The sequence below is a fragment of the Barbatula barbatula genome (assembly GCF_947034865.1).
Source record: "Barbatula barbatula genome assembly, chromosome: 1".
In the NCBI taxonomy this organism is placed as follows: Eukaryota; Metazoa; Chordata; class Actinopteri; order Cypriniformes; family Nemacheilidae; genus Barbatula; species Barbatula barbatula.
The window spans coordinates 13858680-13881074 of record NC_136766.1 but is presented as its reverse complement, the minus strand read 5'-3'; the positions used below and the strand labels follow the sequence as shown (position 1 = coordinate 13881074).

At 39.1% G+C, this 22395-nt stretch overlaps 1 protein-coding gene across 1 annotated transcript in view; it reads left to right on the top strand.

Moving 5' to 3' along the window:
- Positions 1-14827, top strand: part of adamts18 (ADAM metallopeptidase with thrombospondin type 1 motif, 18) — a 46699-nt gene extending 31872 nt beyond the window's left edge. Inside the window, exons 17-23 of the mRNA XM_079467673.1 lie at positions 2427-2547; positions 3783-3909; positions 8598-8802; positions 10266-10460; positions 10879-11124; positions 11440-11611; positions 12642-14827. Coding sequence (XP_079323799.1) covers positions 2427-2547; positions 3783-3909; positions 8598-8802; positions 10266-10460; positions 10879-11124; positions 11440-11611; positions 12642-12760 — 1185 coding nt within the window. The 3' untranslated portion in view covers positions 12761-14827. The remainder of the gene's footprint in view (positions 1-2426; positions 2548-3782; positions 3910-8597; positions 8803-10265; positions 10461-10878; positions 11125-11439; positions 11612-12641) is intronic.
- Positions 14828-22395: the final 7568 nt, after the last annotated feature.

The window sequence follows — 22395 nt, the reverse complement described above, 5'->3', positions numbered from 1 at the left end:
GTGAGGAAATTGCAATAATAGCCATATATTCGTATAACTTGTATTCTATATTTTCTATTAAGTTTCTTTTTCAAATCTACATCTTTCTATATTCATGTAGTTGTATTACAGCAATGCATAGGGCCTAACTGTGAAAAGCGCACTGGAAATAAAATAGAAATCAAACATAGCATCAGTTCTCGCAGGTCATGTGAGTCCAGTTTGCATTAGCCGATCACATCAGGTGCAGCTAATCAACATTAACCAATAGTCATACAACACATACAGTACAAGACTGCATCTTTATCAGCTGCTTAATCGTGCCTCACTCAAAACCGGCTCTGTTTGCACAGAACAGTTTATTTCCGCCAACCTTAAATATTGCTATTTTTTCAGGTTGTCTTATTGTGCTAAATTGTGCAACTGAATGCCCGCAGAGGCATTGTACCTCAGTCTCTTGGGTTACCAAGGCAGCGCGTGACGCATATATGTTTACATTCTAAAAATGTACGTTATCAGCCCTGCAGTGGAAATGAAACCATTTACGTACCGGTTGACATGGATCGGCACGGAGTGGAACGATTAAGCAACAAGAACGGCTTGGCACGATGGTGGAAAAGCGCTTATTGTTGGAGATGAATTATGTATTTAAAATCTTTGAAACATTACTTCCAGATTCCTCTTGTTACAGCACCCCAAGCTGTTAACACTTCTTCTGTTCACTTGGCCTTGATACTTTTGCAGTTTTCTTTGTGCAAATTGAACAGATGTTAGCCATCCATTATTTCACACACATTGATCTGCAGTGCACTCAGCCTTTACATTACATTCAGTTCGTGTTCCTCTTCAACATGGACTGGTCTTTCTGTGTTCGCTTTGCTTTTCCTGGTTTGGCTGATGTTTGATTTGTAAATAAATTGGAATTAATCTCTGTAAGAATGCTCTGTAATTTTGAAAAGAAGAGGAGGGTAGACGGAGATTAAAAGATTAGGATTTTTGCAATTTAACTCAATAGATCAGAGAGGCTTGCTGTCCCTATTCGAGGGAAGCAGCTGGTCAATTAAGCTTGGCTGGATCTCTCCGTCACCACTGTGGAAAAGGGATACTTCAGCTTCAAGACCCTTACTGGTATAAACGTTAAGGCAAATACATTTGGAGAAATGTGAAGGTAAACTTTGACGTGGTTCTAGAGGTTGTAATCAGCTCAGTCTGTTAAAGCCCCTATTTTTTGTGATTTACATAATATCACTCTATATAATGTAAAGAACATTCTGTGAAATTACAACATTGTTTTTTTATATTGACTGAGTAAGGCAATGTCAACGATTTAAATTATGTTGAAATTGGTTGAAATCAAACTTTGCTTATGTCATAATTAGATTTTTACAGTTTTACAGACTGTGTCACATATTAGTTGGTTTTGGTTTACTGGAAAATCTGTCGAAGCATTGTGGTTGGCTGAGTATTTATGTCATCTTTAGTGTCTGATTTAAGAATCTGGCCTCATCAGCAAAAAGAGTCCCGAAGACATGTGTAAAGCAGTTTGTACATAATCCACTGCTTCATTTCACAGTATAGGATAGGAGAACAGTATAAAACAAACTGCAGTTGTCTATTTCATGTTTACATAAAAAACTATTAGTAACATGCCTAATGTCTTGAATAAATGACCCTTTACTCACCAGAAATGTCTGCTTTGCAAACATCTTATTTAAACATGTGGCTGAAACTCTCCAGTGAGTGTAAAGAGCCTCAGGATTTAAACCTTGTTTAGTTGACAGTGGTTTCAGCTCAAGCACAACTGTCCCTGTGCTTTCTATAAATAGTTTGGTGGTTTACCAGTTCCAGTGAATTTGGTGTCATTGCATTTTCTTTGGTACGAATAGTCTGCCCTTGTGGAAAAGCCAAAGTTAAAACAAAGGTCCTCTTCTTTTAGGAACACTTTTCCATTCCATCAAAATCATCCTCAGGCAATACTCAGTGGGCCCTGGGCACAGTTTTAGTGTAAAGCCGCTTGATCTTCCTCTGTGGTCTAGTCTGAGAAATATCCCTACAAAATCTTTTCCAGCCACTAAACGTACAGCTCGACTGAACATAAAATAATCAATAATGCAAACAGAAGACATCAAATGTAAAAAACAAGACGAAGATGTCAACCGGATTTAAACAAACCCACAACTTTCTAAACTATGAAAGTAATACTTTTCAAGCAATAGTTCGGACACATACACAATCTAATTTAAACCTCCTTTTAGAGCAGTGGTCACTAACTTTGCATTGTGCTGTCCAACTGTCAATCCCAACAGAGCTACAGCCACAAAACAGCCACAGATGCTCTGGCAGCCTCTCATTCAGCGAGTGGTAGACCCATTGTTTTGACCCATGTCTCCGCTAAGCTGTCTCTTTTCCTCTGACCTGCTCATTTGATGTTCTTTCTTCCTCCACAGATTCTTCTTCAAGGCAAAAATCCTGGTGTGTCCTGGGAGTACACGCTACCTCACCCAGAGAAGAAGCACAACTACACCTGGTCTGTGGTACGCTCAGACTGCTCTGCGCCCTGTGCTGGAGGTAAGTGTGTTTTTCTGCCTATACATCATATTTAAATGTTTGCATTTGCATGTTAGAAGAAAGACACAGAATTTGTGCTTTTGTTTGATTAGGAATAATGTTTCTTGTATGACAAGTGTTTGTCCAGACCAATCAAAAGCACCTTTGTGAGCAGTAGAGAAAGACAAAAGTTTGAACTTCCTCTAGACCTCCGCTAATGTCCACCCAATCTTTTTCACTCATCTCTGTATATGCGTCTGTGTGGTTGTGGCTCCTCCATTCACAGTCAATTGTCTGAGTGTTGGTGGCAGGCAGACAGCACCATGACATCCCCGGAGCACAGATCTCTATCTGAGCTCTCACACGGTTTCATTCATGTTTTTCTTTAGAGCGGACCTCTGGGCCGCCCCTCCTGGCCTCTCACACTGACAGAGGCCCGGCTTTGTTTGCCACAACAGAAGCCAAACTACAGTACTGCCATTCATCCTGAGCTCCTATAATCCCCCCTTAACACACCGTGTGTGCTGCAAGCTTTCCCTTTTAAAAGACTGTATGCTTTAGCTTATCAAATGGTAAAGACGTATGTTAGGTGGGTCATTTTGGAAGAGATGCAACATGTGAAAAGAAAGTGGATGTAATTTTTTTGTCCTTTTATACAATAGTAAGTTTCAGTCTATAAACCTGTTTTGACAAGCAGTGATCCAGAAGTGTTAATATTTAATAAAACAGCACTGATGCATCTCACTTCGTGTTTGTGGTGACACAATGTCAGTATTTGCTTTGGTCGTTGATGCACTACGGTTGTCTAATCATTGTTTTGAATTTTTTACCAATGGTAAAGGGACAGTTCACCCCAAAAGGAAAATTCTGTAATAATTTACTCAACCTCAGGTTGTTCGAAACGTGTATACATTTGTTTATACTGCTGAACACAAAGGAAGATATTTGGAAGAATGTCAGTAACAAAACAGTTCTCATCCCACATGTACTGCCATATAAGGGAAAATAAATATATGGGAGTCAACAGGGCATGAGATCTCTTTGTTTACTGACATTCTTCTAAATATCATCCTTTGTGTTTAGCAGTTTGGAGCAATCTGAGGGTAATTTAATGATGACAGAATTATCACTTTTAGATGAACTATCTTTTTAACATTATCTTTATTGTATAAAAGCAGTTTTACCCCTATCACAGTCTTGCTATAAACTTGTGCCTATGGCCACAATGTCATGTCATTTTTCTTTCTAACTCTCAGGTCGAGTCTCGATGAAAGCCATTTGTCTGCAGGATCGGCACACACAGGTCAACGCTTCACTCTGCAACCCCCAGACCAGACCTGTGATGGGCTCCCACCTGTGTAACACACAGCCCTGCCCTGCCTAGTAAGAATGCTTTTCTGTCTGTCAAGAACTGGCCTTCTATTTCTATTGGCGGGAATAGTGCATTGGTTTGGTTGTCTGAAACCAGCTATGGTGGCTTCTGTGTGGGCAGAGTCCTACATAAAGCTCGATCTAAGAGGAGTCACAATCTAAGGTTCTTCTCTACTTCTCTAATGAAAACAGGATTAACATAGCCTCCAGACAAGGACTTACTGCTTCCTCACTGGCCAGACTCTAGCTTCGAACCACAGCCTGGCACACGCACAAACTCACACAGTCTCTTAGGTTATACAAACGCATACTGTACCTACATACATATACACAGACTTCTGTTGACTTCTGTTAAAGTGATAGATTACCCAAATTACAAAAATGTATGTTGTTTCAAACCTGTATTACATTCTTTCATCCGCACAACATAAACAAAGATATTTTGCAGAACGTTGTTAACCGGCACCGGTTCATTTGCATTGGTTTTGTGTCCATACAATAGAAGTCGATAGGTGTTAGCTCTGTTCTGTTACCAACATTATTACCAAAATCGGTTACCAAAATATCTTCTTTTGTGTTCTGTGGAAGAAAGTCATACAGTTTTGAAATGAGAGAGTGAGTAAATAAAAAAAACATTTTTGGGTTGAACTTTCCCTGTAATAGTTCTTACATTGAGCTGATGATAATAGTTAGCATCTCCTAAACTTACCTCTACATCTAACTTTAACAAGAAATTGAAATATTAAAAATATTAAAACATTTAGAATGTTAATTATGGCATTTGCGGTTAAGATTCATGAGCCCATTTTCCATACAAGAATGACCAAACCTGCACACACAGCCTCTTAGAGTTACGCACACAAAAACATAAAGACTACCTCTCATTCTGTCTTTTCTTCCCATTGATTTAAATGCAAGTATGTTGAATGAAAGGGTGAATAATTCACAGATATTTCAGGAGGAATTGAAGTCTAAAGACTCCTACATATTTACTTTTAAGTGAGTAAATTTCTTTTATTCTTGGATGTAAGGATGATAAATGAATTAAATGTTGTGGAGAAGATGATGAATGCATTGGATAGAGACATTGTACTGTGGACACCGATGGTTTCATGAAACACTTTAGGTGTCAGTCAAATCCTCTGGCATCTGGATACAGGAAAGATACCTATGAAAGGGATTTACTCCAAGCAAAGGGTCAAAGTCAATCTGCTGGTCCATCTTTTTAGCGTCTATAGCTATTCCTTCGAAAACAGCGTTTGTTTCACCTAAAGCTTGATTTATTGATCTCACGCCTGTACTGCATCTAAATAACCCAGCATCCCTCACTCACTGTGGTGAAAGGCACTGACACGGCATTCTGGCACTCAGATAACAAATGTCTCCTTTAACCTTGCTGGCTTTCCTCTCGTTCTGTTTCACACAGGCCTTAAATCATCAGGTTGTGTGTGAAATGCTGGCTGCGACCAGTTGTAATGTGTGGGCACTGGCAATGCTAAAGAAAAGAAATTAAGAACATATGATTGTTTCCTTAAAGCAACAAGCTTGTCCCATTCAAAGTCTGACGAATAGTCCAATAACACATGGAAAATTAAAACAACCACAAGGTTGACAGCAGAACAGCATGCCGTGATGTTGGATGTCCAATCTCAAACAATGTCTGCCTGGAACATAATAACACTAACTTTTCCCGTGCTGTAGTGGCCAGGGTGGGGGTTTTATATTACTAGTAGAGATTACCAGTAATCTCAGTCTCCTTCCAATTTGCGTCAGAGGACTCAATGACACCAGCTTCCTTACCAGGTCACACAGTAGAGTCAAGAGCTAACAAGTAGGCAAGAAGTCTTAAGTAGCCCTGTGTTATTTTTCATTATTTCATTAAGTTCCCACCATTCAAGGTCTTAAGTGTGTTTAGTGTTCAGACAGACAGGTCTTAAGTCCCACAGTTACTCATGACCTCCCCCACTGTACACAGAGCCTGTTTCCCCATATAAAATGACATCACAGGCTTAAATTTGTGATAGCGACTCCCGAAACATTATCTGTTTGAGGCATTATGTGCTTTGATTTATGAAAATAGGAAAACTCTAAAAGTCTTAGTGAAAATAAATAGACCTTTAGAAACTCTTCCAGAAAATGTATGTGCATGCATTACAAAAAAAGCTTCTGCTTATCTTTCCAGAAAATATTTCCAGTGTTGACATGTCTGCCCATGTTTTATTTCGGAGCAGAAGGGACTACATCCCCATAGGGATTGAGTCCGTCTAGCCAGCCAGGAATCAAGCGCTAATCTCCGGACTACGGCCTGCAGGACTCATTCTGATGACATATTCGCAGCTGCACGGGCTACACTGCTGCTTCTGTTAAGCGTAGTGCACGGTTACTTCAAACATGAGCCGGGCCCTACAGCGGCCAACTTGGTTCCTTCGCCCAATACATGACATGAAAAGATAAATTTACACGCCTTTAAGACTTTTGCAGTCCCCTCTGTATTCTCCTGTTTTTGACTTTCACAAGATTTTATGTCTGTGCACCCTTTGATGTGGGGACAACTCTAGGGATGCTCACCACCTTCACACAAAGAAAATTAATTTTTCTATATATTAACTATCTACACATATATACTGTATAAAATATTTTATTCTGTCTTAGAGAGCGCGAGAGAGAGAGAGAGAGAGAGAAAGATTAGCGATTTGTTTTTGCGATTTTCCATGTGCTTTCAGCTGTTCCTATCTTTTTGCTTATATTTATAATACATTTTAGTACGAATGTTTTATCAAATCATGATTTGTTTGTGAAAATGTTTGTACGCAGGTTTCACACACAAATTTCTGCGTACGCATGCTTAGTGAATTAGACCCCATATTTTTATTTAAAATTTGGTAGAAATATCGTTAGTAGTTTATAGAATGGAAAAAAGGATAATATTACATTAACACATACCTATGAATATTAATTCTGAAAAACAGAAAATGGTCTCTTAATTTTTCCTGTCGCTATATACTGTATATGAAATATCCAGTATATGGAAATGTATTATTTAAAAAATTGGATTTTATTTTCCAGCATATTGCCATTCCTTTTGTTTCATATTTAATATTCAATTCAAGATAGAGCAGCCAAAACAAACTGCTACCTAACATTTCATGCACATTCTTTTGGAAACCGATATTTTTTGCAAGAAAATGCAGAAAGCCAGGGTTTAGGAAAATAGATGGCTCTCTCAGTGCTCTCAAACTGACAAATGCTTCCAAACCAAAACCATTCCCCAGAGAGTGCAAAAAATTCAGCCTTTGTCCTTCCATACGACCAACGGTAGCTTAAATTTCATCAAGCGATTTGGAACGCTCAACAAGCATGCATACAAGTATGCAAACATACGCAAGTATGTTCTAGGCCACATCATTTTGGGCAGACACATAGACAATGCCAGGCTGTATCAGGAAATATGAAGCAGTCCACAATGTTGTCTCAATTTCTCTAATTGTATGGCTTGAAATATGTTTTTTTTTAAAGGATTCCAGAAATACAAAATTTAAACCAGAGCCAGCAATGGTTTGCAGCGAGGCAAGGCAAGTTTGCTCTCTGACCATTGACACATTGTCATTTATGTGGCAAAGAGAGCAAAAGTGGGAACGAGAGGGCACATCGCACAACGGATTCCATTTCTTTCCTCAATGAAAATTGTAGCTTAGCTTTATGCCTCCAATCTGTCAGATGGTTGGAGAGAAAATTAAAGGATTTTTCTCAGATCTGTGGCACAGGTCTGGTGGTTGGGTGGAACTGGGTCTTCTGAGAACTCAACCCGGGACGCCTGTCCGTTGTGGCGGCCGCAGCTCTCGTCAGAGCTGTCATTTTCTCTAATCTCTCCCTTGCCTGCCCAGCTCTATTTTAAAGCCTTGTTTTATCCATAGCCAAGAGAAGCAGGAATAGCGCTGCTATCTCAGCACTGGAGAAGAGCGATTCAAACCCTGGACATATGCAGACCTGCACAAGCAGTCAGTGATTCTTCTGAATGATTGGTCGTTGTGGCCACTGTTATATTAGATTTCCCAAATGGTTTTTGGAAGTGTCCATGGCCAAATTTGACATATTGCGATTATTCAGAAGGAAGCCATTGATTTATCACAGCTGGTACTGATCACATTACTGCATTAAAACGCATTCATTACAGAATGCTGGAATGCTCACAGTAATCTACTTGTTTCTTTTTCGAAGTATAACAGTAATAGTTCACCTAAAAATAAAAATGTTTTAATCATTTACTCACCCTCTTGTCATTTCATACTTAATGACACGGAGTAAATAGTGAAACTATTTAAATTTTTGGGTGAAATATCCCTCTAACATATCTATTGCGGAAATTATTTGCTTTTGAATTCAGGTGTTTACGTAACTTTAACTATTGATGCCATTACAGATCTTACTGTAGAATTGAGACATGAGCGTGCAGAATAACTGCATATTGTTTGTGTGCCCATCTAAACCACAGGGAGAGGGTGGGGTGGGTGAAGAAAGATGTGGTTTCATGATTAGTGCTTTCCATAATGTGGTTTACAGAATAATGAGGTAGGTTATGATGTAATGATCCTCACAAAGAGAGCCTTCCTGAATGTATGTATGTGTGTGTTTGCACTTGTGTCTATGCCATCTACATTTGCTCGATTGTTCTCTAAAGGACACGTGTCTTGTTTTGACAGCTGGACCACAGGTAAATGGGGAGTGTGTAGCAGAACATGCGGAGTTGGACAGCAGACACGAAACACCCGCTGCATGAGGAAGGTGACGTACCAGCGGGAGGAGGTGGCAGCTTCCTCCTTGTGTCCAGTAATCTCACCCGCACAGCTTCAGCCATGCAACACACAAGCGTGTCCTCCTGAGTGGAGCACTGGCTCCTGGTCACAGGTGTGTTTACCTAAACATAAACCCTATTTCTAATATCACAATCCAAAATTCATGAACTCTATTTGAGTCATATTTATTTGCATTTGAGTAATATGCATTTGTTTTGAGTCATATTTATTTTGGATTTATGGTGTGTTTAACTAGTTGCATAGGAGGTAAGGTGAGGATTTGAGGTGCTCAGGGTTATATATTTGTGCTGAAACGCTACTGCCCCCTGCTGTTCAAATATAAGTGGCACATCATATTCATTCCTCTTTTGAAATTCCGATGATTCTATTGTTTAGTTTATGGATCTGTTCTCTTGGTACTGTAAGAGGTGTTTTATTCTTTTATTTTGAAAAGTGAATTGGTTTGAATGGTCTGTGTAGTTGAATGGCTTGTGGCAGTTATTGCCTGAGTTTTGTTGTAAACTCACCTTTAAATTCATGCAAATTCAAGCTCAAGCCCAGATTGATCGATTAAACTTAAAGTGAGAATTATGTTAAAAAAAATTATAAACAATGTGGATTTTCCTCATTTATGTTATAAATCTGTGTTTTGCATACAGTTTAGGGCTGCTCGATTATTACACAAATCATAATCGCCATTATTTTGGCCAATATTGAGATCCCGAGTATTTTGCACGATTACTAATCAACCTTTAAAACAACCTAGAAAATAAATTTTAAGTCTGAATTTAACAGAAAAATAAATTTAAATAAATAGCACTGCTGAACCACTGTAAAGTAATGGTGTGCGCTGCGGATTTATACTACAAGAAAAGAGAGGATCCTTGCCAAATGGAATGCGTTAAAATAATGGTTTAACTCGATTATTTTGTTTTTGCAATTGATGAAGGCCAAAATTGACGACTATGATCAAGTTTCTATTAATTGCACAGGCCTAATACAGTTTATACGATATTTGAGGACATTTCAATGCAGTAGTTGATATTGATTAAATTCCAGGTAAAGGTCAGAGGGAGTTCACTCTATCTGTCTCTAGAGTTCATATGTTGTTGTTTTAGGTGAAGTGCACATCATGACCTTTACAATGTTTAAACTAACAGCGCTCAAAACACACAAGAGTAACTTTCTTTTTCTGTTTATTAGCTTTCTTTCGTATACATTTCTTGAAGAAATATATTTTAAATCAAGATATGACTGTTTTATTTGTTTTCATACAAAAAAGCTAAATCAGAAAGATGAACAAATTTACAGTTTTAGTAAACCTCGATTAACTGTGTGTTGGTGATGTTTATAAGCATGAATAATTTGATTCATCCTAAATGATGACAGATTATACGTAAATGCTTCTTTGGAGATGCTCTTTGTTGTTGTTTAAGGAACTTACATTTTCTTACCAATACTGTAACGACATTGAGGTCTGTAATTGGTAGATTTGTATGCTCTTTGCTATGTTTAATGTATAGTGTGAAAGATTTTCTGTAAACTTACAGATTTAATAAAGCTCTCCCCCTCTAGTGCTCTAAGAGCTGCGGGCGTGGGCTGAAGAAGCGCAGTGTTTTCTGCAGGAGCACTGATCCAGGTGCCAGGGCTGTGGTGGCACCTGACAGCATGTGTAAATTACACCTGAAGCCCAAAACCCAGGAGACCTGTGTGCTCAGCCGTTGCCCCAAGAATGAGCATCTTCAGTGGATAACTAGCGCCTGGGGAGAGGTAAGCACCCTCATAGGAATATCAAAGGTTACCTAGATACATACCAAAACAGTTCCTATGCAGTATGCACACATTTTCCCCCATTTATCTCTGATGCATGAATAAGATGTATTAATCCCATTGCTGCTTAACAGAACACATGACATCTAAAATGCACAATTTTAAGTGTGCATTAACATTGAAGCATAATTATGCAGATCCCAAGTTCTCTAGAACCGTTTGATTCCAGACACTCATGCAGATAAGTGGCACAGCTGAGCGCTTTCCGCTGTCTCTCTTCCTATTCTGCATTTGAATCTCACTCTCCTCTAAACAGAATTGTTAAGCCGTTGTTATGGAGGCATGCAGTGACCTTGTCAAGTGTGCATATATATACATAGGTTAATATCTGATTGCGCTTCCTCTTGTTGTTTTACAGTGTTCGGCCTCCTGTGGAGCAGGAGTGAAGAGAAGAGAGCTGCGCTGTGGAGAGAAAGACTCCCAAGGAGGCAACACAGAGTTTCCCACAAGGAGGTGCAGGAACCTGCATAAACCCCAAACAGAGCTTGAGCAAGCTTGTAATAATGGCCCCTGCCCAGATCCCACGCCTCAACTCCTTCAGCCTAGCCCAGACAAGAGCGGCACCTCAATGACCCTGGGCTGGTACTCATCTCCTTGGCAGCAGGTAAGCACAACAAGACTTTCGTAAGCAATCATGATCAACAGAGATGTTCAGTTTGTAGCCATAAAACATGCAGAAGAATGAGCACATTCAAGCTGACGGGAAACTCTGGAATGCTAAGTTTAGTTATTTTTTAGAATCGAGGTTCTTATTGAATTGTATTTACTTTATTTTATTTATAGATATTTTATTGCAAAAAAAAAAACACATGATCAGATGCACATTTAGTCCAGTCAATCTTCTTATATTTAAAAAAAACTGATAATGATATAAATTGATAAGCTGCCAGACCTCTGATCTTCCCGTTCTGTTTTTCAGTGCACAGTATCTTGTGGTGGTGGGGTGCAGACACGTAATGTCCAGTGTTTGAGACAGGGACGTCCTTCAGTAGGCTGCTTACCTCATCACAGACCTATAAGCTCACAAGCCTGCAATACACACTTCTGTCCTGCTCCAGCTCCAGCCCCACCTTCTTCACCCTCACGAAAAGGTACACGCTATCTTGACTCTAATTCTCTACCTTACAGTTTTGAAATGAAACATGAACGGGGAAATAGTTTACTTTCTTAGGAGCACATTGGTGATGACATATCGCTTAATTCTTGGCTGATCAAACCAGCCACCTTGAAGCCATGAACTTTCACCTTTGCTTATTTATCTCAACTTACAAACAGTATACATAATGCTTTAAAGGACACAGCGGCAAAAATGTTTTGGGTATAAGCTCTCTTATCTCATCAGGTAGCTACTGAGACTGATTTCTAGATCATCACTTTATCTACATTCTCCGTGAAAACACTTAATGAGAAAATGAGTACCTTGAATGTACTGCAAGTCACATTGGTTAAAAGTTTATGCCAGGTGAATAAATATAATGTTAATCAATCTACCACAGTGTTAATTTATAGCTTTTATTCTGATTGCAACATAATATAATAATAGCGTTTGCATCATTTGCAATTATGAATCTTGATAAACACCAGTGGTGTTTATTTATTTATTCATTCATTATGTAGTGGTAAAAACAAGGTTCATTTTTTCTAATGATCTACTTTTTGCTTGATTTAATACCACAGTGGGATTTTCATGTTGCAAAAACAGATTCAATACCAGATAAAAATGTAAATGTTGTTTATAGTTCATTAGAATGTAAAACAAAACATTTGAACGTCATAATCCCCATGAGAATTGTCTGATGTCAACGGCTCCTACACAATAATTAAAAATAACAAAAACATTATAAAGACTTCAAAAGTACTTCTATGGTAATACATGCCACAGAGTTTGCACTTGTGCACAAGTGTTTGTTCTAGAGGGAGAGCTGAGTGGGAAATTCAGAGAGTAGGTCAGGGTCTTATCAGTATGCCGGTGCAGTTTTTCCAAGTGCTTTGCAACACGTTCCCGTACTGTCTCTTTTCAGAGTAAACAGTACTTAAACATTAACATTGAGTGTTTGAGTGGACACACTTGTTTTTATGGCTAAAAATGAATAACAATCATTATGTGCTTTCCCTCCACAGAAGATCAGCCTTGTATTGACTTCTTCAGCTGGTGTCATCTGGTGCCTCAGCATGGTGTTTGCAATCACAAATTCTACGGTCAACAATGCTGCAAGTCCTGCTCCTCCAAACGACAGTAAAGCTCATGATTTTTACCTCCTTTGAGCCTCCCTACTCATTCTGTGATTTGTAATTTTTACAATAAGAATGACCACTATGGACAAAGTTGATATTTGCGAGATGTGGGAAAGAAAGGCATTCCAATGGAAGATGTTTTCTGAATTAAGAGACGTTATAATTACGAAAGACTGGAGAGGAACTTAAGATCAGTTTGAGCCAAAGTCAATTATTTGGAAAACTACACCTGATTTTGGCTTCAACAGTGACTCATGACTGGAATTGTAGTTCTTCAGAGTGCAGAACATCTTTGTTTTTGAGTTGGACCGTCAGTCAAAGCCATTCAGAGAATTCCAGGACATCATATGTGTATTACAATGTAGAGCACCAGATTAACATTGGAATCACTCGCGGTGATGTGTAAAGTGTGACTGAGTCTGAAGTACTGAAGAATTTGTGTTTGCTCTTCAAGCTCCAAACAAATCCACGTCTCCCTGCACACCCAGACATTTCTTCAGTATGGAACTGAGGTGCTACAGATGTTCCTGTAGTTATTTAATGAATAAGTGAATCTGTGTTATTGGTGCAATAAGAGGTGCATTGCATATTCTCATTCCATTGTGATCAGTGGTGCTGCCTTGTGTTTATTTCCTTACCGTTTAAATGTATAATCCAAAGCACCTTGCGGATTAATGCATACACATCATCTGTGTTTTCCAAGAATCAAACCCACGTCCTTGGCTTGCTAGTGCAATACTTTACCATTTGAGCTACCGGAACTTACTGCTTACATAGTGCAGTCTTTCTTTTATAAACTGTTCTTCTCAAATAGCCTTTTATTTTCGGACAATGGTCTAAATCCCTCAGTCAAGAGCATCCACATCTCCGCTTGATTTAAAGAGGCATTAACATGCTCACATGATCACAGTGGAACTTGTCCGATTTGGTATCGTCTGCTGTAAGGTTCAGTTCCAATCCCTTCTGATCATCACAGAAGACTAGAGGAGACAAGATAGATTTATCATTAATGAAGATCAGTGTTTCTGCTAAATTATGTAGTGGGTCCAATGGAGGATTAACTTACTTTGTGTGTGTTTTTACCCGGTGTGTGTGTGTAATTTGTGTGCAGTTCCTGCCGCGCTATCTCCCACGTGATGTACGAGAGGGCCGAGCTCGTCCCAGATGTGTGTCAGAGAGAGTAGAGTAGTTGCTTTCAGTCACTTTGGGGGGACCAATTAGTGTGCAGAAGTGAGTGTCATGTTCAAGAGGAGGTGCAGCTAACAAACCCAACCCTCTCGGGACTTGGGACTTCATCTCAGTTTACTTTGTTAGTGCTTTCTGTCTCAATTTCTCTCTGTCTTTACCTCACTCTTTTTCTCTCTGTCTGGACTGCACTCGGGTCCAGTGGGCTACTGTACGTGCCCAGGGCTTGTGCCTGGCAGAAAAGCTGAACTACACATTCTCATGTCCTCACCTTAGTAATCTTTGAACAGGGTTCAGGTAAGACGGGTCAGAGCCCTTCTCAGGCTAGGAGTGCTCTAACAATATACATTGGAGCAGATGGGATTTGAGAGATATACCCGGCACTGATTCTGTCCTCATTACATTCCTAACACTTCATTTCCAATCCCCAGTCCCTTGAAGGGATATTTGCATATACTAATAAGTGCAAAAGGTCACTACAAAACTAGATGTTGCACTGCAGGGTGCTCTACCCTTTTCTTTTGCCTGAAACATTTTAAATGGTACTCAGAAGTTTATTTCTTGTTATATTACTTTGCTGAAACGTGTATAAGCCTTTTATGTTATGTTTGTTGCTTACTCATCTTTAAAAGTTTTCCTGGTTGTGAACAAAAGTAAATGCATTGTTTACCCGTGTCATTACTTATGTATGTTGTACAAATGATGAGTTGTTTTGCGATGTCTTTCATCACTGTCTAAATGGAAAAAGTGTGTAATTTATTATGTCTTCATAGTTCCTGGGCTACAGTGTTGTTTTGAGGGGAGCTGCCTGTATAATAGCACACTATAAATGTAATATTTAATGCTTTCACTGAAAGTTTTACAATTAAAAGTATTTGATTTACTGTATTCCTTTAGTGATGCTTTTTATATTGCACATGCACATGCACGATAAAAATTGTTTTTCTGTGCAAGGAGAAAAGAGATAGCCCTTGAAGGATGGAAATGCTGCAAAATGTAAGAATGAAAAATGATATGCTGTGATCACTACAACATAAAACTGTAAAGTTATAAAGAACATCAAGCCAGAAGGAAAGTGGATTTTGGATAAGCTCCTCCCTGCGCATTCTTGCAAAGACAGTCTTGTTCTTCATGCACATAAAGTAACACCCCTCAAAGATGCCACAAAGGACATACAGTATTATAATACGCTATAAATAAAGTGTTAATAAACACATTTCATGCAAATCATTATCTTTCCAAGCCAATTGCAACATGTTAAATACCCAAAACATTCATATTCCCCTATCTCTTTTTGTTTCAGACGAAATGTTCCTGTGTGTACTAAGTCCTCCCATGGCACTCTTGAATATCTTTTCCTCTTCATAATATGCAGGCATTTGTCATTTTTTGTCAGATTTCTTAATTTCCTTTGTGTACAATTATTTGTGATAATTTCTGACAGCATCGAGAGACTCGTAAGAGAAAGGAGCAATTCCTCATCCGTGTCACTCGATGCACAGACACTGATTATGAAGACTGAATACCAAGCACGTCTGTGGCATTTCTATATCCTCTTGTGCATGCCGCAAACTCTCTTTGTTTCTCTTCGTGCTCCCTCCCTACCAACTGCTTACGCGAGAACACACACACACACACGCACGCACGCACGCACACACACACACACACACACAGTGTCTCTCTTACTCTTTCACTTAGACTACGGCTATATGATGCTTCTTTGGAGCACCCCTCAATTCTGACATTCTAATAGCATCTTAACAGGGCGTTGGCCAAAAGCACTCTCTGGTTCACCCTCTGTTTGTCTCCTTTCAGCTCTCAGATTAAGGAAGAACTGTCATCTTGTTCAGACATATCTCCAATCATCAGTTTAGCCATTTCCTCCGTGCCCTGTCGGTATGACAGCAAACAATAAATAGACATGTACAGGATCACATTTTACAGACATGAAAGTTTAAAGAATGACAACTGCATTTACATTAAAGGTCCAATGTAATTTTTTTTGATGATCTATTGATAGAAATACAATATTATACATAATGAAGCTTTATGGTTTTATTACAGTTTTTTTCGATTGCTAAACGACAGTGGGCACAACTGGAGTCACATGTGCAAAACTCTAACTCCAGTCTGCACAGCAGCAGTTCATGTGGACCAAACTCTAGTTCGGTTTTCATTGCTTGAACACAGTTTTCAAAACTCTACACACTTATCCCACGACTTTAACCACAACCTGCACAACACTGTGGATTTACAGCACTTTGTTCAAATGCTAAAACACTGCTGTCAAAACTGTGAACCACACATTCAAAACAGAATAGATTTCAGCCTTGTGCCTTTCAAACACTTTAAAACACTTTGAGTTTTTAATGAACACACACACACACACATATATATATATACTGTGTATATATATATATATTTATATATATATATATTTATATATATATATAAGGTAGAGCTCAGAAAGACTAATTTTGGAAATGGAACGAGGAAGACGGGTTCGTGGTGGGAGAAGGGTGGCAGGGAGAGGGCAGATGCGTGGAGGAAGACACAGAAGACACAGATCTGTTATTTCATTTGAAATAAGGGCTACACTATAGACCCTGTCTTGAATCATGGTCTCTCATTGAGAGAGGAAGGGTTGAGGGTGCAACACAATCTGCAAAGATCCACAGTGGCATCTGTAATGCGAATTTTCCATCATACAAACAGCTGAGATTTACATCCTTACAGTAAATGAAAACATTACAGGAATTTATTTTGTATTGCAATTACAGTATAGAATATTTACACAGATATATATATGACAGTAAGTTTGACTGTAAAATATATTTTTACAACAGGACCCAAAGGCCGGCCCCAACAAGAGGAAGAGGAAAAATATGACTTTGTATAAAGTCACTGAAATAGTTGAAACTGTAAAGATGAAAAGTTTGTATTTTCTGTATTGGTGTTTGATGCTAGTGTTTTTACTCTCAGTGTGTTGTGAGTGACAGTGTGTGTTATCTCAGTGAGGGTTGTGGATTGTGTTTGGATGCACTGAGCCTGTTTTGAGCCGTGTGTTAAAAGTTGTGTTGCTTTGAATGAGTTTTGCAGGTGATGTGAACAGTTTATCTCAGGTGACTGTTGGTAGTGCAGACTGTAGTTAGAGTTTTGCACATGTGACTCCAGTTGTGCTCACTGTCGTTTAGCAATCGTAAAAAACTTTAATTTAGAATAGCCCATTTCTATCTACACCGTGGGTCCCGTTGCATGGAATTCACCAAGTTGTTTCTACAGTAGCACTAAACAACCCGTGACTCTTGAGCCGCACATGACTCTTCTGACCCCCTGCTGTGACTCCCCGGAGTCTTTATAAGATATGAAATCGCACTATATTGCCACGTAGTGGTGCAACTAGGTAACTTCTACATTACGTGCATAACAACCTGTGTAATAGTCATTTAAAGGGTACTTATATTTTGGAGCTCCAGACAAATTTTATGTGGTGGGAGATGGCCCAAAATGGCTCTTTTGTCTTAAAGGTTGCCGACCCCTGTACTAAACGGACACGTTTCGTAAATACATTATCTCCTTCAGCATTGAAGTAAAAACGTGACAAAATCTTAGTTCTGTGTCAGTAACTGTAGTGCTTCAAAAGGGTGGGTTGGAGTGAGTCATTGGTTTCAATTGCAACCTCATGGCTAAATGTCATACACTGAACCTTCAGAGAAAAATATTTGAAGAGTTTGGTTCCAAAATGAGATAACTCAAAAATCATGTTTTTTAATATGTTATCATGTTGTTGTGAACATGCAGCATGTCATGAACCACGTATAACTAGTTAGCTAGCGCTTACTGATAGTTCAAGATGGTGTGATTTTAGAATTATATTTGAAACTTATCTTGATATGTTTCTTCAAATTTTACGGTTTTGCAATCTTTCTGGAGGCAGAGTAAGCACTTCATTCTACATTACATTTAGTCATTTAGCAGACGCTTTTATCCAAAGCGACTTACAAAGAGTTCGGGGAGCAATAAGCGACATGTCATACAAAGAGCAATAGAAAATTAGGTGCTAATACAAAGTTACTAGTATTCAACAAAAGCTAGACCACTACCTGTTGAGAGAAGAGGGTTAGTATACTTTTTGTTTTTCATTTGTCTGTCAAGAATTCGCCGAAGAGGTGTGTTTTAAGTAGTTTTTTGAAGGTTGTGAGAGATGTGGTTGACCTGACCGCATTGGGTAGAATGTTCCACCAGGTAGGAGTTGGGAAAGGGATTTAGTGCCCTTATGAGAAGGCATTACAAGGTGCTGCTCGTTTGCTGAACGCAGGGTTCTTGATGGGGTGTAGGAGTGTAGAAGGGTGTGAAAGTATGCCGGCACAGATCCAGTGATAGTCCTCTATGCAAACATCAGTGACTTGAATCTGATCAGGGCTTCAACCGGTAGCCAGTGGAGAGAGATGAAAAGGGGTGTCACATGAGCCCTTTTGGGCTGTTGAAAGATGAGGCATGCTTCTGCATTTTGAAACAGCTGAAGTGTTTTGATAGCCTTTTGATAGTGTTTCTGGTTCTTCCATCTCGAAACAAACTACACAGTTCAAGTGTTCTCAATGCAGGTAGGCAGCAGGCAGAACAGGACGCGCAGTCTTGTTCTCTTGATTCGCTGAATGATGAGCCAGCTTCATCAAACCTGGTGACAGAGCCATCTACCGCTCTGGCAGTGATAATGTGGTTTTAGAATTATAATTGTAACAAGCAATGATGCAGCACATCAAAAATGTATCAGAGTAAAAGTATTCAACTCATATGTATTCAATATGTATTGAAGTAAAAGTGGAAGTAGGAAAAAAACTGAATACTCCAGTAGAGTACAGATACAGCCTTTTAGTACTTAAGTACAATAGTGAAGTAGTTTTACTTCATTACTATACATCTCTGATCATAGAGAGATATGCGGTGACAGACGCGTTGATAGATAAAAGAGGACCAAACGAATAATATAGAAGTAGACTAGGCCTAGCCCAAAGCCATGGAAAACAGAGTTAAGACAGTCCGTTGGAAGAATGGAATGCAGAAGTAACTTGTCATGGAGCGACCAATAGTTAAAGAACTGCACTTTGAACCCCATTCATTTCAATGTCTCTCAAACACAGTTGCTGAAATAACGGCATGTTTATACATTTTAACAAGTTGGCAGACATATAGAACTTATATTCATAGATCTTATGGCCCTTTTCCACTGCATGGTACCGCCGGGTTTAGTACGATTTGGCTCTGTTCAGCTTATTTCACTTCGCCTCAGTTTGCTTTTCCACAGCAGTTTAGTGCCACTTCACAGCGGGTGGGGATTATAAACTTATAGTTATGGTTGGGCCGCCTCAACTGCCGTAGTATCATTGTGAACGCGACAAACACACACACAACACAGGAGTAATGGCGCATATCAATGGCGGATGGCAGCAAAAGAAAATACTGCTTAAATACTAGAGAGTTTAGGAAATCTTACAGCAAAGAGCAGACAACGATCATTTGATTTGCTTGACGGCGCACAAGGGTAAGCTAATGTTGCATTCAGCATTTTGTCTCAATCTCTATTTAATGTCACCAAGCATAGCATTTAATGCCAATACTACATATTAAAATGCGTATCTATGTGTTGCAAATTCATTGATGCTGGTAATGACTCTCTCTGCCCAATCAGTGATCTGTGTGTAAACCCGTCACATTGGTACATTACGCTTGGAATCTCAACCAAGGTAGTACCAAAAAAAGTATCAGGTACAATTATATAAGATAGATATTTCTAATACTGCTAACATGCAGTATATATGTGCCAATATAAAGCAGATAACCTGGTTTTTCCACTTATATGTTTCCATGCTTGTGAGTTGAGACATTTTAAAGTCTGTTGTTTAGTATTCACTAAAATATGTTATATATTGTTTCATATATTAAAATGTTATAGTAGGCTATTTTTTAAATATATGTTGCATGGATATGAACAATGGTGTATGTATCTGTGATGCCATGAACATATATGTTCAGAATCAAAGGCAAGCCATATCCATACTTTTCTATATTCTAACAAGCATTCTATCTTTGCCCCACTTCCCATTTTAGTACCCGCACACACACCCTTTCACATTGCCTCTGTGGGAGAATTTCAGCGTAGGTTATTTCGGGAGGATTAAAACGTCAGTGTGGGTTTAGATGGCTGTGATTGTGTCTGGGCTCAGGAGCAGGGCTCATTTGTAGCTGTCAGTCGGCATTGGCCTTTTCTCAGTAATGTAAAGATGGCAGTCTCCGTGGCCCCGTTTGTCGCGGCAAGAGCGATCTTGCAGATTATCATCTCAAAGGGGCTGATAGCGGCTCGCTCCACCTTTGTGTGGCTGCCTTTCCAGCTGAGCGGAAGACCTCCGACCCTCACAGCCACGACTCCTGGAAGCTCTGCGACTTTGAAAAGTTTTACTGGTGGCATTAAACCCCTGTCAGAAAGTCTATGTAGGTGAGATTTGTGGAATGCCACCCACATTTTATAGGCTGTTAGGGGAAAACGGGTTTGTGTATGGAACTTGACATATCAGTGTATTTTGCAGGCTCCTGTATGGTGCAGGAAAACATTTTTTTTTGCTTAAGGATGTGCTTCATGTGGGGAACATCTGGACTGAGTGTTGAGGCAAGCATAATGAATTTTGTACTATGTCTAACATCTGAAAGGGATAGTTTAAGCCAAAATAAAAATGTTGCCACAATTTACTCACCTTCGAGTGCTGATGAACACAGAGAAAGATATTTGGAAGAATATCTATAACCAAAAAGTTCTTGGACTCCATTGACTACCATAGTAGGAAATATTACAAAATATTTCTTTGTTCTGTTGAACACCAAAGAAGATATTTTGAAGAATTAAGTAGAGCAAGCAGTTCTGGGTCATTTAGACTATCATTGTATTTTTCCTACCATGGTAGTCCATGGGGTCCAAGAACGGTTTGGTTACAAGCATTCGTCCAAATATCTTCCACTGTGTCAACCCAAACAAATAAATGTATACAGGTTTGGGACAACTAGAGAGCAATTCATGACAGACTTGTCATTTTTGGGGTGAACTATCCCTTTAAAATTCTTTCATCATTACTCACCCTCGGGCGTTTCCATACCTATATGACTTTTTTCTGCAGAGTGCAAAAGAAGATATTTTAAAGAACATTGGTAAACAAACAATACCGGCCTCCATTTACTACCATTACATGAACACAAAATCACTGATACATTTTTGGAATTATCTTTTGTGTTTTTGGATCTTAAATCAAGCTACAAGTAACAGCACCAATAAAACAAATGAGCAAAGCAGAAAATAAATTATGACATTGTATATACCTTTTAAGGTATAGAAATGAAAGTAATCAAATAACATGACATTGCATATGTACAAATTAAATAAAGATGAATCATAATTGAAGTTACAGAAGCTATTGAGTCACCAGCAGTGAGTGATTTCCTTGACTTTTAACAGACAGCAGGAATATGCTGCTTTCGCTTTCCAGTACACTGATGCTGGTCTTAACATAGAGGCATAGGTGGGCGGCTGCTTGGGGCCCCCTACCAGCGGGGGGCCCCCAACCAACCTAAAAGGTAAAAATTAAACAAAACCCTTATCATCATGAACACTTCAAAAGCATGGCAAATTGTATTAATATTCTCAAGAAATACGTTAAAACTTTGACGTAGTAGTTAAAAGGTCCCGTTCATGTTTATCTGTCACTACACACATACACCCCCTTCTTTCACAATGAAATGGACTAGTCCGTAACCGTGCGCGGCGCGAAAGATAAACACAGAGTGACAGGAGGACTGGGAATGTACACAAACAGAGACGAATCAAGACAAATATAAACACGAGATGAAACGATCTTACCCAAGCGGATCAAATAAAAGAAAAAAGCGAAAAGGCAGCGATAAATACTTGGCAACGCTGCCAAAGATAACACATTTTTTTGGTAATGTTGTTGAGGATACTGACAGGAACAACAACGACGTCCAAAGTGTTGAAAAGGCCTGTACAGCAGCAGCAGCTAGCAGTGAAGTGGCGCTAAATAACGTTAGCCAAGAAGAAATTGAAGAGGAATTCACTTTGTTGCCTCCCGCTGTGACCGGCGACAGTGTTAATGACGTTGACACAGATGAGGTGGAAGAGTTGTCCTGTGATGGCCACTTTGACACTGATGATGATGATGGGGCTTTGGTGAGTCAACCGCCTAGTTTTTCTAGTAATAGACATAGCCCTACACTGATAAAATATATGTTGTGGTGAAGTAAATAACGTTACTACAGAAAAAGCTCATTTAACCCTTATGTTATGTTGGGGATGTTTTCGTCCATTATGTGTTGCTGTTGAGTCTTAATTTGGCCACAACTTTCTCTGTGTCACAGCAAATGGAATGATTTTGGTGACAAATCTTATTTTTAC